The sequence below is a fragment of the Sapajus apella genome, unplaced genomic scaffold (genome assembly GCF_009761245.1).
Source record: "Sapajus apella isolate SASKATOON/1434 unplaced genomic scaffold, GSC_monkey_1.0 scaffold61, whole genome shotgun sequence".
NCBI classification, from domain to species: Eukaryota; Metazoa; Chordata; class Mammalia; order Primates; family Cebidae; genus Sapajus; species Sapajus apella.
Window position 1 is genome coordinate 2,225,151 of NW_022437001.1, and position 14,079 is coordinate 2,239,229.

General features: G+C 36.4%; 1 protein-coding gene across 3 annotated transcripts in view; it reads left to right on the forward strand.

The window, feature by feature from the left end:
• LRBA (LPS responsive beige-like anchor protein) overlaps positions 1-14,079 on the forward strand; it is a 726,864-nt gene that overhangs the window by 153,310 nt on the left and 559,475 nt on the right. For all 3 annotated transcript variants that reach the window (XM_032246531.1, XM_032246532.1, XM_032246533.1), the window contains exons 27-29: positions 2,211-2,332; positions 2,809-2,916; positions 10,065-10,224. In XM_032246531.1, the coding sequence (XP_032102422.1) occupies positions 2,211-2,332; positions 2,809-2,916; positions 10,065-10,224 (390 nt within the window). The remainder of the gene's footprint in view (positions 1-2,210; positions 2,333-2,808; positions 2,917-10,064; positions 10,225-14,079) is intronic.

Sequence of the window (14,079 nt, forward strand, 5' to 3'; positions counted from 1 at the left end):
AACTTGGATTAACAATTTATAGACAGTTGTTTTAAAATTTAAGAGACAAATTGGTGAGCATAACAGAATAAAAGCTATTATTTATTGATTACTGTCATTTGTCGTTGTTGATTTTATGGTGAAAATTTTGTTTTTTTTTAATTCATGAGGAAATTGAAGATCAAAGAAATTGGGAAACTTATCTTTAACTAAAAAGCTATAATTGGCGAAGGTAGAATTTGAATACTATGCTTTTGTCTAACTAGTGCTCCTACTCTTTCTATTGTAGTATACTTCTTTAATCTATTAGTAATTAAAATATTTAGACTTTATTGCTTTGTGTGTGCCATTTTCAAAGCCTTTTCACTTTCCTAAAAAGAGGACATTTCTAGAATTAAAAGTACAAGGCTGTGCTAGCAAAGCTTTACTCAAGAGCAGATTCAGAAGCTAGGGAAATATTCTATGTTCCTAATTTTTCATAGCTGTAGAAAAGAATTAAGAGATAATTTAATCTGCCCCAGTACCATTTGTTTTTATATATGGAAATGAGACTTAAAAAATGACTTGTCCAAGATTATTTGATAGAGTATGGTAAGCTAAGTAAACAGTCCAAATGTGTGATTTTTTTTTTAATTGTATAAATTTATAGGGTACAAGTACAATTTTTTTACATACATGGATTGCTTAGTGGTGAAGTCAGGGCTTTTAGGGTATTCATCATGGGAGTAACATACATTGTACCATTAAGTAGTTTCTCATCTTCCAACCCCCTCTCACACCTCATTCTTCTGAGTCTCCATTTTCAGTTATACACACTCTACATCCATGTATACACACTATTTAGCTCCCACTTATAAGTGAGAACATACAATATTTCTCTTTCTGTTTCTGACTTGTTTCAGTTAAGATAATGACCTCCATTTCCATCTTTATTGCTGCAAGAGACATGATTTCTTACTCTTTTACAGTGGAATAGTATTTCATTATGTATATATACCACATTTTCTTTATCTGGTTATCTGTTGTTGGACACTGGTGTCCTGATTCCTGTTGTTTCCTTGGGTTGGGGTTAAAAATTAGGATGGCAGCAAGAAGTAACTGATTGAAACCAGGAAATGAGGTGTGGTTTTTAATTTTGTAATGCAGACCCAAATTTGATTTTATGCAACTTGTGAAAAAGGTTGTATGGCAAGTATTTCCTTGGTCTGATAGCAAATTTGACAAAGTAAAATATTTCTAGGGTCTGATTTGACAAAGTTTTATTCCATATTCTCTCTTCTTTCCCTTATCCCCTCCTTATTTCCTTTCAACTTCTGTTGCTTTCTTTGGGCACTTTTCAGAATACTTTCTTTCTAAATTATCATGTCTGCTAGCCATATGGTAGGCCAGTGATTATTTGTGAAGTTCCCACTTAAGTTTGCTATTTTGTTCCTAATTTGCTCTCCCTCCATTGCTCAGTTCAAGTACCTTGAGTGCTACAGATTTGGTAGGAATTTAAATGATTACATGGTATCCAGCAGTTTATAGTGAAGTGTGCATAATGTATGTCATTTAAAATTCAAAATTAATTTCTAAGTAATCTAACTGCCTGATTTTTGGGAGCCTTAGGTAATTTTAGACTGTATATTAATCAATTTCCCTTTCTGTCTCCCATTTTCTAAGCAGTTTTAATGAATGCTAGTAAATGTTGGACCCTATAAAGCTTCTTCTAACTATAACCTCTATCAGTCTCAATATCATACTGTAATGATGCAATATAAGAAAAATGCCAAAATTTTCCGTTTAATTTACTTTAATGATGGTAGTAGAAGATTGTTATGTAGACTAGTTCATGGTAATATGCTTTGCTCTCTGTTTTCTTCCATTTCTTTCAATTCTTTTCTTCCCTGTCCTTTTCCTAATAAAAGATTGTCCCAATTAGCTTAGTTGAGATCTAAGAAACAGAAGCCTACTAAGATTCTGAAATAATTTCCTTTCAGCAAACCCTAAAGGTTTAGACCAGTAGGCCATACTGCCTCCCTAAGTCTTAACTGGGCCACAGCATGGAATCTAACAATATCAGACAACCAACACTAGGCGATAAAGTCTAGGGATGTTGTAGGAATATGCTGAATGTCATCTCTTTTGTATAAAATCTTATGTAAATCATATTGTGTAGTTGATGGTTTTTACTTCCATAATCTTAAACATTAACTTTTCTTTCCCAATCTTTTCCTTAAAATAAATTACAGTGTGTGCAGTGGCAGTAAGGAATTGCTTGGAGTGTCAGCAGCATTCACAACTGAAAACTAGGGGAGATAAAGCCTTGAAAACAATACATAGCTTTATTCCCTTAGGGAAATCTGCAGCAAAGGTAAGTATACAGATTAATTTTCAAAAAGCATATTCCTATTTTACAATTAAGTTTTTAAATTTCATTTCAACATAAAGTTAAATCTGGCAGAGATTAAAATAGTTACTTTAGGCCTGGACGTAACATTCAAATATTTGTGTTTAAATATACAGTAAAGATTTGTTTATACTCAATCTTGTCTGCTTTTTCAAATGTTTACTTTTCTTGTTTCTGTGATACCTTTTCCTTCAAATATGTCATTTTTTTCCTGCATGCCATCTTTCTCTACCCCACTTTCCAACCCCCCAAAGAAGAAAGAAGTATACACACAAAAAAAGTGGGGAAAGGAATGGTATAGCTTTGCTTCTCTGGTTCTTGGAATACTGTGTTTATTTTTAAAGAGTATTTGTGTAGTGTGTGTGTGTGTGTGTGTGTGTGTGTGTGTGTGTATGTATATATATATATATATGTACAATTTTTTTTTTTTATTCTTAAAGAGCCCAGTGGACATTGTGACTGGTGGTATATCTCCAGTAAGAGACCTTGACAGGCTTCTACAGGACATGGATATTAATCGGCTTAGGGCAGTTGTTTTCAGAGACATAGTAAGTTACAATATTTCTTTAACATACTCTCTTAACTAATGCATATTTCCTCTTAGACTTAATATATTGAGATTAAAACTTCTTTGTGATATAAAATAGTGTAGCAGAGATAGAAAGGTTAGAAACCAGTTCTTTTGACATTGATTTTAGAAACATAGAATATTAGAAACGATAGTCTACATAAAGGGAGCTATTAAATTAGTGTAATCTTATTAAAAGGAATAATGCATTATTACATAGTAAGTACTCTAAGTGCTATACATGTACTCATTAAGTCTAACCACTTTTGAGCTGTACTATTGTAATTTCCATTTTTTTTTTTTTTTGAGACGGAGTTTCGCTCTTGTTACCCAGGCTGGAGTGCAATGGCGCGATCTCAGCTCACCGCAACCTCCGCCTCCTGGGTTCAGGCAATTCTCCTGCCTCAGCCTCCTGAGTAGCTGGGACTATAGACACGCGCCACCATGCCCAGCTAATTTTTTGTAGTTTTAGTAGAGACGGGGTTTCACCATGTTGACCAGGATGGTCTCGATCTCTTGACCTGGTGATCCACCCGCCTCGGCCTCCCAAAGTGCTGGGATTACAGGCTTGAGCCACCGCGCCCGGCCTGTAATTTCCATTTTATAGATGAATAAATATTAGGCACATAGAGCTTGAGTAACATCTATCTCTAGCTATCGTTGATAGACAGTGATAAAATCAGGATTCAAACCCAGCAGTATTAATTCTAAAATTGATGCTCTGAATGTAATAAAATGTTCATTTCCCAGCAGTATTATTTCTAAAATTGATGCTCTGAATGTAATAAAATGTTCAACTTCTGAATGGCATATTATTTTACTGAATATTGGATATTTTTTCCTCAAAGGTATACTAATGTGATAAAAAGGTGCATGATGATGTTGCTCTCAGTTTGGTGGTTTTGATGTCTTGAAGATGAAAAACAGTTTTGTTTCAGCTGATTTTGATAGAAAATGTGCTAATTCTCAGGTAGACAGTTTAAAGTTATATAGAAAGTGTGAAGATGAAAGTAAAAATAATTTGTAATTGCAGTCATCAGCATTTGGAATATTATCATTAGTAAATATTTGTTAAACCCTTACTATATATTTTACATATATATTTCTTATAAACTTTCTAATCTCAATTTTTCTTTTTCCAACTCTTTTTTCAATAGTTTGGTTCTCTTTAGTTCTTGACTAGGTTTTTATACACATATAGAACTTATAGTATTATCACTACTTAATAGTATTGAATACTAACTGTGTATTAAACATAATACTGGATGCTCTTATCAGGGGTTCCCAACCCGCTGGCCACTGACCTGCACTTAGGCCGCACAGCAGAAGGTGAGCAGAGAGTGAGGAGCGAAGCTGAGCTCTGCCTCCTGTCAGATCTGCAGCAGCATTAGATTCTCATAGGAGCACGAACCCTACCATGAACTGTGCATGCCAGGGATCTTGGTTGCGTACTCCTTATGAGAATCTAATGATAAATGTAATGTGCTTGAATTATTTGAAACCATGCCCCCCACCTCCACCTCATGCCTTACCCCCATAGGTTCGTGGAAAAATTGTCTTCATTGTGAAACCAGTCCCTAGTGCCAAAAAGGTTGAGTGTCGCTGCTCTATATGTATTCTCTTGTTTAATTCTCACAATAATACTATGAGGAAGTTAGCAATATTTGATTAAGTAATATGCTTAAGATTATACAATTAGTAAGAGGTGAAAGTGAATATAGGACTTAGGGACTTTTGATCTCTTTCAGGGCTCCTGAAATTTTCATCTTAATTAAAAGGCCATATCGCCATCCTAGATCTCAGTTCTCTAGTAACTGTTGTTATTCCTTCAATTAAGAAGCCATCAACTTTCCCCCCCCCCCGGAAACCTTTGAATGTGGTCAATTTGAGGACCAAATGTTGCTATTTTATCCTCTGTCCATATTTTTTCATTGAGCAGGTTCTGAGTATATTGTTCGTAACTTTATATTTCCTAGAATGATCTTTAAAAATATAGTATTAACCACATGTGGTAGTACATGCCTATAGTCCTACCTACTTGGGAGGCTGAGGTGGGGAGGGTCGCTTGAGCCCAGGAGGTCAAGGTTACTGTGAGCTATGATTGTGTCAATACACTCCAGCCTGGGTGACAGAGTGAGACCCTGTCTCTTCAAACAAACAAACCCAAAGAGTGGAATAGATGATGTTACTCTTTTTCTTTTAGAATTCTCTAATAGCATTTTTTAGTGCATAAATGGAATCTGAACTCCTCACAGTGTCTCTGGATGATTTGGCTCTTGCAGGACCTTCTAAACAGTTATTATATCACAATATTCTGCAAACAGAATTAGAATATCTCTTTTATTATATGATTACTGAAAGTCATAAATAATTTTAAGTATTTTGTAATTATAAAAGTTATATAATCATTTTATAGGAGTTTTAGAAAAAAGAAAACACTATATTTTACATCCTAGAGTTTAGCCTCTTTGGGAACAAAAGGAAACTTTGATGAAAAAGGAAATGATCTAAGATTGAGGACATAAAGAAATTACTACCTTGAGATTAAGAGCTAAGGTTTTTAATCACCCTAATCTGAGTTCAGATTTGCTTTTTTACATACACTATATGTCCTTAAGTAAGTTGCTTCTTTAAGCCTTTTCTTATTCAAGTTTGCTAATAAATACATATGAAATACATAGCACAGTGCCTGGCTTACAGTAAGTATTCAATAAATGACAGCTACAATGGAAAGCAAATCTATTTCAGGAGTTAGGATTTAAATATAAAAGATTTATGGGATATTTTTTATTTGAGGCCAACAATTAGGCATATACTGTAAACTGTGTGGTAGTTAGTAAACATTGAACATATTAATGGGCTAAGAAAGGATTTAGATTGATATAACTAATTTGTAACAGACTAAGAAGTTAAGGACAAGTAAATTATTTGCCTGCATTTTGAATATTAATATCATTAGCAGCAGTTATTACAACAGATGGCAGAATTGTGTGGCAGAAGAACATGGGTATGTCTAGAGAAAAGGGGTGGTTTATAAAAAAGACAAATGTGCCTTTATTTTTTCCAATAAGACTAAGAAGTTATTACACATGGACCTGCAAAATACCAGAGATCACAAATATGTCAAAGAATTGAATCAAGTCGATATATTCAAATTGAGCCTATCTTCTTTTTTCTGAAATTGATTATAACCAAAACTTTTGACATTAAGTATTAACTGTTGGTCTAATTTGTACCATTAGTTTCCATTTATAGTCATACCTCATTTTATTGTACTTTGCTATTGCACATTGCTGATTGCTGGATTTTTTTTACAAATTTATGGTTTTTGGCAACCCTGTGTTGAGCTAGTCTATCTGTGCCATTTATCCAACAGCATGTGCTTACTTTATGTCTTTATGTCGTATTTTGGTAATTGTTACAATATTTCAGCGTTTTTATTATTATTATTTATCTGTTATGGTGATCTGTGATCAGTAATCTTTGGGGTTACTATTGTAATTGTTTTAGGGCACCACAAACCACACCCATTTAAAACAGTGAACTTAATCGATAAATGTTGTCTGTGTTCTGACTGTGCTACCAACTGGCCATTCCCATCTCTCCCACTCTCCTTGGGAAGGGCCATTCCCCTGTTTCTCTATTCCCTGAGATACAACAGTATTGAAATTAGGCCAATTATAGCCCTACAGTGGCCTGAAGGGTTTAAGAGAAAGGAAAAGTTGCATGTCTCTCACTTTAAATAAAAAGCTAGAAATGATTAAGCTTAGTGAAGATGATATATCAAAAGCCTATACAGGCCAAAAGCTGGACTTCTTGTGCCAAACATTTAGCCAAGTTGTGAATGCAAATACAGATCATTAAAGGAAATTAAAAGTAAATGATTGCTCCAGTGAGCAAATGACTGATAAGACAGTGAAACAGCTTTATACTGTTGAGTTGAAGAAAATTTTAGTGGTCTTTATAAAAGATCAAACCAGCCACACTATTTGCTTAGGCCAGAGCCTATTTCAGATAATGTCCTAACTCTCTTCAATTCTGGGAAGGCTAAGAGAAGTGAGGAAGCTGCAGAAGAAAAGTGAAGCTAGCAGAGGTTCTTTCATAGGTTTAAGGAAGGAAGCTGTCTCCATATCAGAAAAGTACAAGGTGAAGCAGTAAGTTCCGAAGACTTAGCTAATAAATTGAGGAAGGTGGCTACACTAAGCAACAGATTTTCAATGTGGACAAAACATCTTTTATTGGAAGATGATACCATCCTATAATGTTCCTGTCTACCAAGAAGTAAATGCCTGGCTTCGGTGTTACAAAGGATAGGCTGATTCTCTTGTTAGGGAGTCATACAGCTGGTGACTTTAAGTTGAAGCCAATGCACATTTACCATTCTGAAGATCCTAGGACCTTTAAGAATTACACTATATCTACTCTGCTTATGTTTTGTAAAGGGAATGACAAAGCCTAGGTAATAGTGCATCTGTTTATAGCACGGCTCATTGGATATTTTAAGCCCACTATTGAGACCTGCTGTTAGAAGAAAAGAGTCTTTTCAAATTACTACTTATCATTGATAATAAACATGGTCACCCAAGAGCTCTGATCAGATATACAAGTTGATTCATGTTATTTTCTTGCTTGTTAGTGAAATATTCATTCTGCATTACATGGATTAAGGGTCATTTTGACTTATTTAACAAATACTTTGTCTTATTTTTAAGATGTACATTTTATTAGGCTGTAGCTGCTATAGATAGTAAATCCTTTGATGGATCTGGGCAAAGTAAATGGAAAGTCTTCTGGAATTGATTCACTGTTGTAGATACCATGAAGAACACACATGATTCATGGGAAGAGATCAACATATCAATGTCAATAGGAGTTTGGAATAAGTTGGTTCTAACTCTCATGGATGACTTTGAGGAGTTAATGATTTCCATGGAGGAAGTCACTGCTGATGTGGTGGAAGTAGCAAGAGAATCAGAATGAGAAGCAGAGCTTAAACATGTGATGGAATTGCTACAATCTCATGATAATACTCTAAGGAATGAAGAGTTGCTTCCTATGGATAAGCAAAGAAAGTGGTTCCCTGCAATGGAATCTACGCATGATGAAGATACTGTGAACATTGCTGAAATGACAACAAAGAATTTAGAATATTACCTAAATGTATTTGATAAAGCAATGGTAGGGTTTGAGAGGATTGATTCCAGTTCCAAAATAAATTATCCTGTGAGTAAAATGCTGTCAAAAGGCACTGCTTGCTACAGAAAAATCTTTTGTGGCAAAAGTTTGTTGTCTTATTTTAAGAGACTGCTACAGTTACCACCCTCACCCATCAGTCAACATCTATGAACATGGAGACAAAACCTTCCAATAGCAAAAAGATTATTGTTCACTAAAGGGTCAGATAATTGTTAGCATTTTTAAACAATAAAGTATTTTTAAATGAAAGTGTGTGTAGTATTTTTTTTAGATATAATGCTATTGTACAATTAATAGATTAAGTATAGTGTAAATGTAACTTTTATATACACTTGGAAACCAAAATATTTGTGTGACTCGCTTTATTGTTATAACCATTTTATTGCAGTGGTCCGGAACTAAACCTGTGATATCTCCACGGTATGCCTGTATTTATCTGTTAGGGAACAGTGTTCTTCATGTTCTTATTTTAGATTTACCTTCTGCTTGAGCCTTTGGTTTTCAGAGTTTGATAAATAAATTTGAGTTTTTTCTTTACATTAAGTTCTAACTTACTTGGGAAAGTTAGTAGAATAGTGATGTGTGTAGGTTCTCCTTAAAGATAGGGAATTTGACTAGATGAAGAGGTCAGTGAGATGACCTGTAGAGCGGTAATGAAACCTGGGCCCCTTTAAGAGGTCAGTCTAGTTTGTCTTTTTCTTTCTCACAGATACTTTATTTTTAATCCTGATACATAACTGTACGATTTAAAATACTCTCAGCTGGGCACAGTGGCTCACACCTGTAATCCCAGCACTTTGGGAGGCTGAGTTGGGTCAATCACCTGAGGTAGGGAGTTCGAAACCAGCCTGGCCAACATGGTAAAACCCCATCTCTTAAAAAAAAAAAAAATACTCTCAAGAATTCCTTTGTGGTCAGGTGTTGGAGCTCACACCTATAATCCCAGTGCTTTGGGAGGCCAAGGCAGGAGGCCTGAGTTACATAACAAGACTGTCTTTTCAAGAAATTAAAAAACAAAAATTAGCTGGGAGTGTGGTGTATTCCTGTAGTCCTAGGAGGCTGAAGTGAGAAGATCTCTTGGGCACGGGAGTTCAAGGATATAGTGAGCTATGATTGTGCCACTGTACTCCAGCCTGGGAAACAGACTGAGACCCTGTCTTGAAAAAGAAAAGAAGGAATTCCTTTGGCATCCTACTCTGTGTCTGATAGTTTCAGTTTTTTCTCCTGCATGTTTATTTTTTAGCACTTTTAATGTGATATTTTACGTATTTTAGTTTTTATGATTAGAGGTAAAGATAACCAGTTATCCTCATATAGTTGTTGTTTGTTTGTTTTATTTTTTGAGACAGAGTCTCAGTCTGTGGTCCAAGCTGTAGTGCAGTGGTGGGATCTTGGCTCACTGCAACCTGCGCCTCCTGGGTTCAAGTGATTCTCCTACCTCAGGCTTCTGAGTAGCTGGGATTACAGGCATGCACCACCATGCCTGGCTAATTTTTGTATTTTTAGTACAGATGGGGTTTCACCATGTTGGCCAGGCCAGTCTCAAACTCCTAACCTCAAGTGATCCGCCTGCTTTGGCCTTCCAAAGTGCTGGGATTATAGGTATGAGCCACCAAATCTGAACAGTTTTCATATAGTTATAATTACTATTTGTTTAATATTATATATTAGGACATATGTCTTTAGATTGAATAATTTTAAAAATGAGCTAGCTTCTCTATTTTCATGTTTTGCAAGTATAAAACCTCTCATTTAAAGACATTTTTCTAAGAGTCTTTGCCTAATGTTTGGTTAAGTAAGTATTAGTTATGTAAATAATGTATATTTTGTGTATATTGAAAGATTTGTGAACATGTTTTGAATTTAAACATTGTGATGTTAAATGTAGTTATTTTATGGTTACATAATCAACTCCTTTAATTTTTTTTCCAGGAGGATAGCAAACAAGCTCAATTCTTAGCCTTGGCAGTTGTATACTTTATCTCTGTTCTTATGGTCTCCAAGTACAGAGACATTTTGGAACCCCAAAATGAAAGGCATAGCCAGTCACTTACGGAAACTGGCAGTGAAAATGGGAATGTATCACTCTCTGGTAAGTTTGCATTTTCTGTTCCTTTGTACCAAAGTTCAAATAAATGTTACTTACTCCTGTTGGTTAAAATATTGATACTGGAATTTAAATTTATGTATATATTAAGTGAGAGCATACACATATTTTTATTAACTAAATGTTTTGGCTTGAATATAATTAATTGCAATTGGGATTTTTTGTTCTTTAAATGAACCATCTAATTAAAGATAAGTCAGAAAATGGTATCTTATACAAAAAAAGAGTTGAAAAATTTTATTGACTTCATTTGGTGTGAAGAATCACTAACGCATATTCTTTTATGAGAGACAGACTTGTTAACAAGTAACTGTAATAGTTGGAGTTTTGAAAGTAGTTGCCAATTATAGAAATATGGTTAGTTAAGTCACTGTTGCAGTTATAGAAGTACCTGCCACCCAAAGGAGGCAATTTATTATTCATTCAATATTCATTCAGCATCCACTGGGTACTTGGGTATATATTTATGACCAAAACAAAACAAAAAATCTCTATCCTTGTTGAGCTTATATTCTAATGGGAGGAGACAGAAAATATGTATATGTTATAGGTAAATTGTATAGTATTTTAGAAGGTGGTAAAAGTGCTAAAAAAAATAATAAACAGGATGAAAATATCAGGAATGACTAGCAGTTATTGGGTATGGAGTTTTCTCTGAGGGAAATGAGAATTCATTGGAGGATTTTGAGTACAGGAGTTAGAATTTACGTTTTTAAAAGTAACTCTGGTCGGGGCATGGTGGCTCACGCCTGTAATCCCAGCACTTTGGGAAGCCAAGGTGGCCAGATCACTTGAGGTCAGAAGTTGGAGACCAGCCTGGCCAACATGGTAAAGCCCCATCTCTACTAAAAATACAAAAATCAGTTGGGCGTGGTTGTGGGTGCCTGTAATCCCATTTCTTAGGAGTCTGAGGCAGGAGAATTGCTTGAACCCGGAGGCAGAGGTTGTAGTGAGCAGAAATTCTGCCACTGTACTCCAGCCTGGGTGACAGAGTTAGACTCTGTTTCCCCCGCCCCCCAAAAAAGTAACTCTGTATTCTGTGTTGAGGATATACCATTGAGAGCAAGATAATCAGTGTTTTTGGCTGGGTATTGCTGTTTTAACACCTTACCCTGCAGCTTGGTGACCCTAAGGCCACAACCATTTTAGTCTTTCTTTCATGATTCCTTGAATTAGATTTGGATACGGCATAGTGGGCATGGTTTATCCCTGTTTCAGATGATGTTTGCTGGGTCTGGAAAATCTGAGATGACTTTTCTAATAGCGTACATATAGTGCCTCAGCTGGGATGGCTCCAAGAGCTGGGAGTGGCTAACTGAAACAGCTGAGCTGGGGTTATATATCCGCAGCCTTGAACTGCTGGTTTCCTTCATTAGTTTGGAGAGCATCTTTGTCTCCATATGGTCTCTCTACATGTTCTTTCCAGCAAGGTAGATCAGAAATAAGCCACATTTCTTAAAGAGCTGTTCAGAAATTCTGGGAATGCAAGGACTGCCAGACTTTTTTTTTTAAATGGAGTCTTGCTCTGTCGCCAGGCTGAAGTGTAGTGGCGCAATCTTGGCTCACTGCAACCTCTGCTTCCTGGGTTCAAGCGATTTTTTCGCCTCAGCCTCCCAAGTAGCTGGGATGACATGCCCACACCCAGCTAATTTTTATATTTTTAGTAGAGACAGGATTTCAACCATGTTGGCCAGGATGCTCTTGATCTCCTGACCTTGTGATCCGTCTGCCTCAGCCTCCCAAAATACTGGGTTATAGGTGTGAGCCACCATGCCTGGCCTTTTCTTAAAACATGGGCCCACTGCTGCTGTTTCTGCCATATTCTCTTGGTTATTGTCAGTCAAGCCTAGCCCAGATTCAAGGGCTTATCAAGGGATGAATACCAGGAGACATGGGGTAGTAGTGTTGGGGTTCAGGGGTTTATGGGAGCCCTCAGTTCTCGAAAGTTCTTGGTCTCCTGCTCTCTCAGGAATGAGAGAGGGGACCACAGTAGGTGTGCTTGTAAAGTAAAATACTGGACCCCAAACAGAGTTTGTGAAAAGTGATTTTATTTAGGTACAGAAAAAGAAAAAGGAGAAGAGGAAAACTTCCACGAAGAGTGTGGAAGGGGACACCAGAGGGGAAATCTGGCCTGGTATGGGGACAAGGACTTTTAACCTGGGAGGAATTCTCTCCTTCTCCAAGCCTCCCCACTCTGGCCAATGAAAAGAGTTCCTTTAAACTTCCACTGGAATGATTGACTTTTGACCCTTTCCCACGCCCAGGAAAATTAAAACAGATACTATTAAATCTCCCGGATGGAGAGAGATGGGAGTGGGGCATGGTGCTGAGAAGTTCTTGCCCTTAAACCTATGCCTCCTTGTGGACCCTGGAAAGAGAACACATTCCCTTAGTAGTATTATTAAAACAACCCTCTTCCACAACCAGTTAGGAAGATATTGCAGTAATCAGTAATCCAGGCAAGTGTTTATGACAGGATGGAACACGTTGGTAACTGTAGAGTTGATAAGAGACAGTCAGATTGTGGATATGTTTTAGTGGTAGAAAAAACAGGATTTTAAAATATCAGGTGTACATTTTGTCAACAAAAAAAGGTAGTCATAAATGATTACAAGATATAGTGGAATAGATTAAAGGTGAAAGATTTTCAGGGAAAGATAGAGAAGAAATTTAGTTTTCAATATGTTGAGTTTGAGATGTTTTTAGACATATAAGAGAAGGTGTAGGGTAGCAGTTATATTTAATAGTTTCACTTTTTTGTCTGGGGGGATATAGTGGTATTTAAAACTTGGAGAATGAATGAGATCACCAAGGGACTAAATATAGATACAAAACGTAAGAGGAACAAGGACTGAACCCTGTGTCCCTTCAACTTAAGAAATCAGGGAGAAAAAGAGGTGAAGGATGTTAAGAAGGTACAATCAGTGAGATAGTACAAGGAAAATAAAAAGAGCATGGTATCCTGCAAGCCAAGGAAAGAAAGCATTGTCTAGTTTGAGGGAATAATCAGCTGGTGCCGTTATGTGAAGTCCTATTAGGACTGAGAACTGAGAACTGACCATTGGATTTTTTAGCAAGATGCAGATTTTTTGGTGATCTTGATAAGAGCATTTTTGCTAGAATGGGTTGAAACCCTGATTAAAGGCAGTGAGAATTAAACAGAGAGAAAAGGAGGTATTCCTTTTGAACTAGATTTTAAGGATCATTGAATTATTTATGCATGTAGAAGGGGTAACAAGTTTTCCAGCTGCAGTAACCACATTTAATGTAGGGCTTTTTAGTTTATCTTAAAGATTGTGGACTTGGGCCGGGTGTGGTGGTATATATCTGTAATCCCAGCACTTCGGGAGGCCGAGGTGGGCAGATTGCTTGAGCTTAGGAGTTTGAGACCAGCCTGGGCAACATGGTGAAACCTCATCTCCACAAAAAAATAGAAAAATTAGCCGGATGTGGTGGTACACACCTGTAGTCTAAGTTACTTGAGAAACTTAGGTGGGAGGATTGCCTGAGCCCAGGATGTCAAGGCTGCAGTGAGCCTAGATCACATCACTGCACTCCAGCCTGGGCAACAGACTGAGACACCCTTCCGCCCCCACTCTTTCACACACACACACACACACACACACACACACACACACACACACCCAAAAAAGATTGTATACTTTTTTTTACAGGCCAATGACTTTAACCTTTTGTTGCTACCCATAAGTTTAGATAATTTTTGTAAGTATTTTATTTTTTATTTTATTATACCATCTATCTTGTTAATAGGCACATCCACTCAGTACATTTTATAGAATATGTAATTAGTTTTTGCTTTTTTAGAACATGATGTAGTTC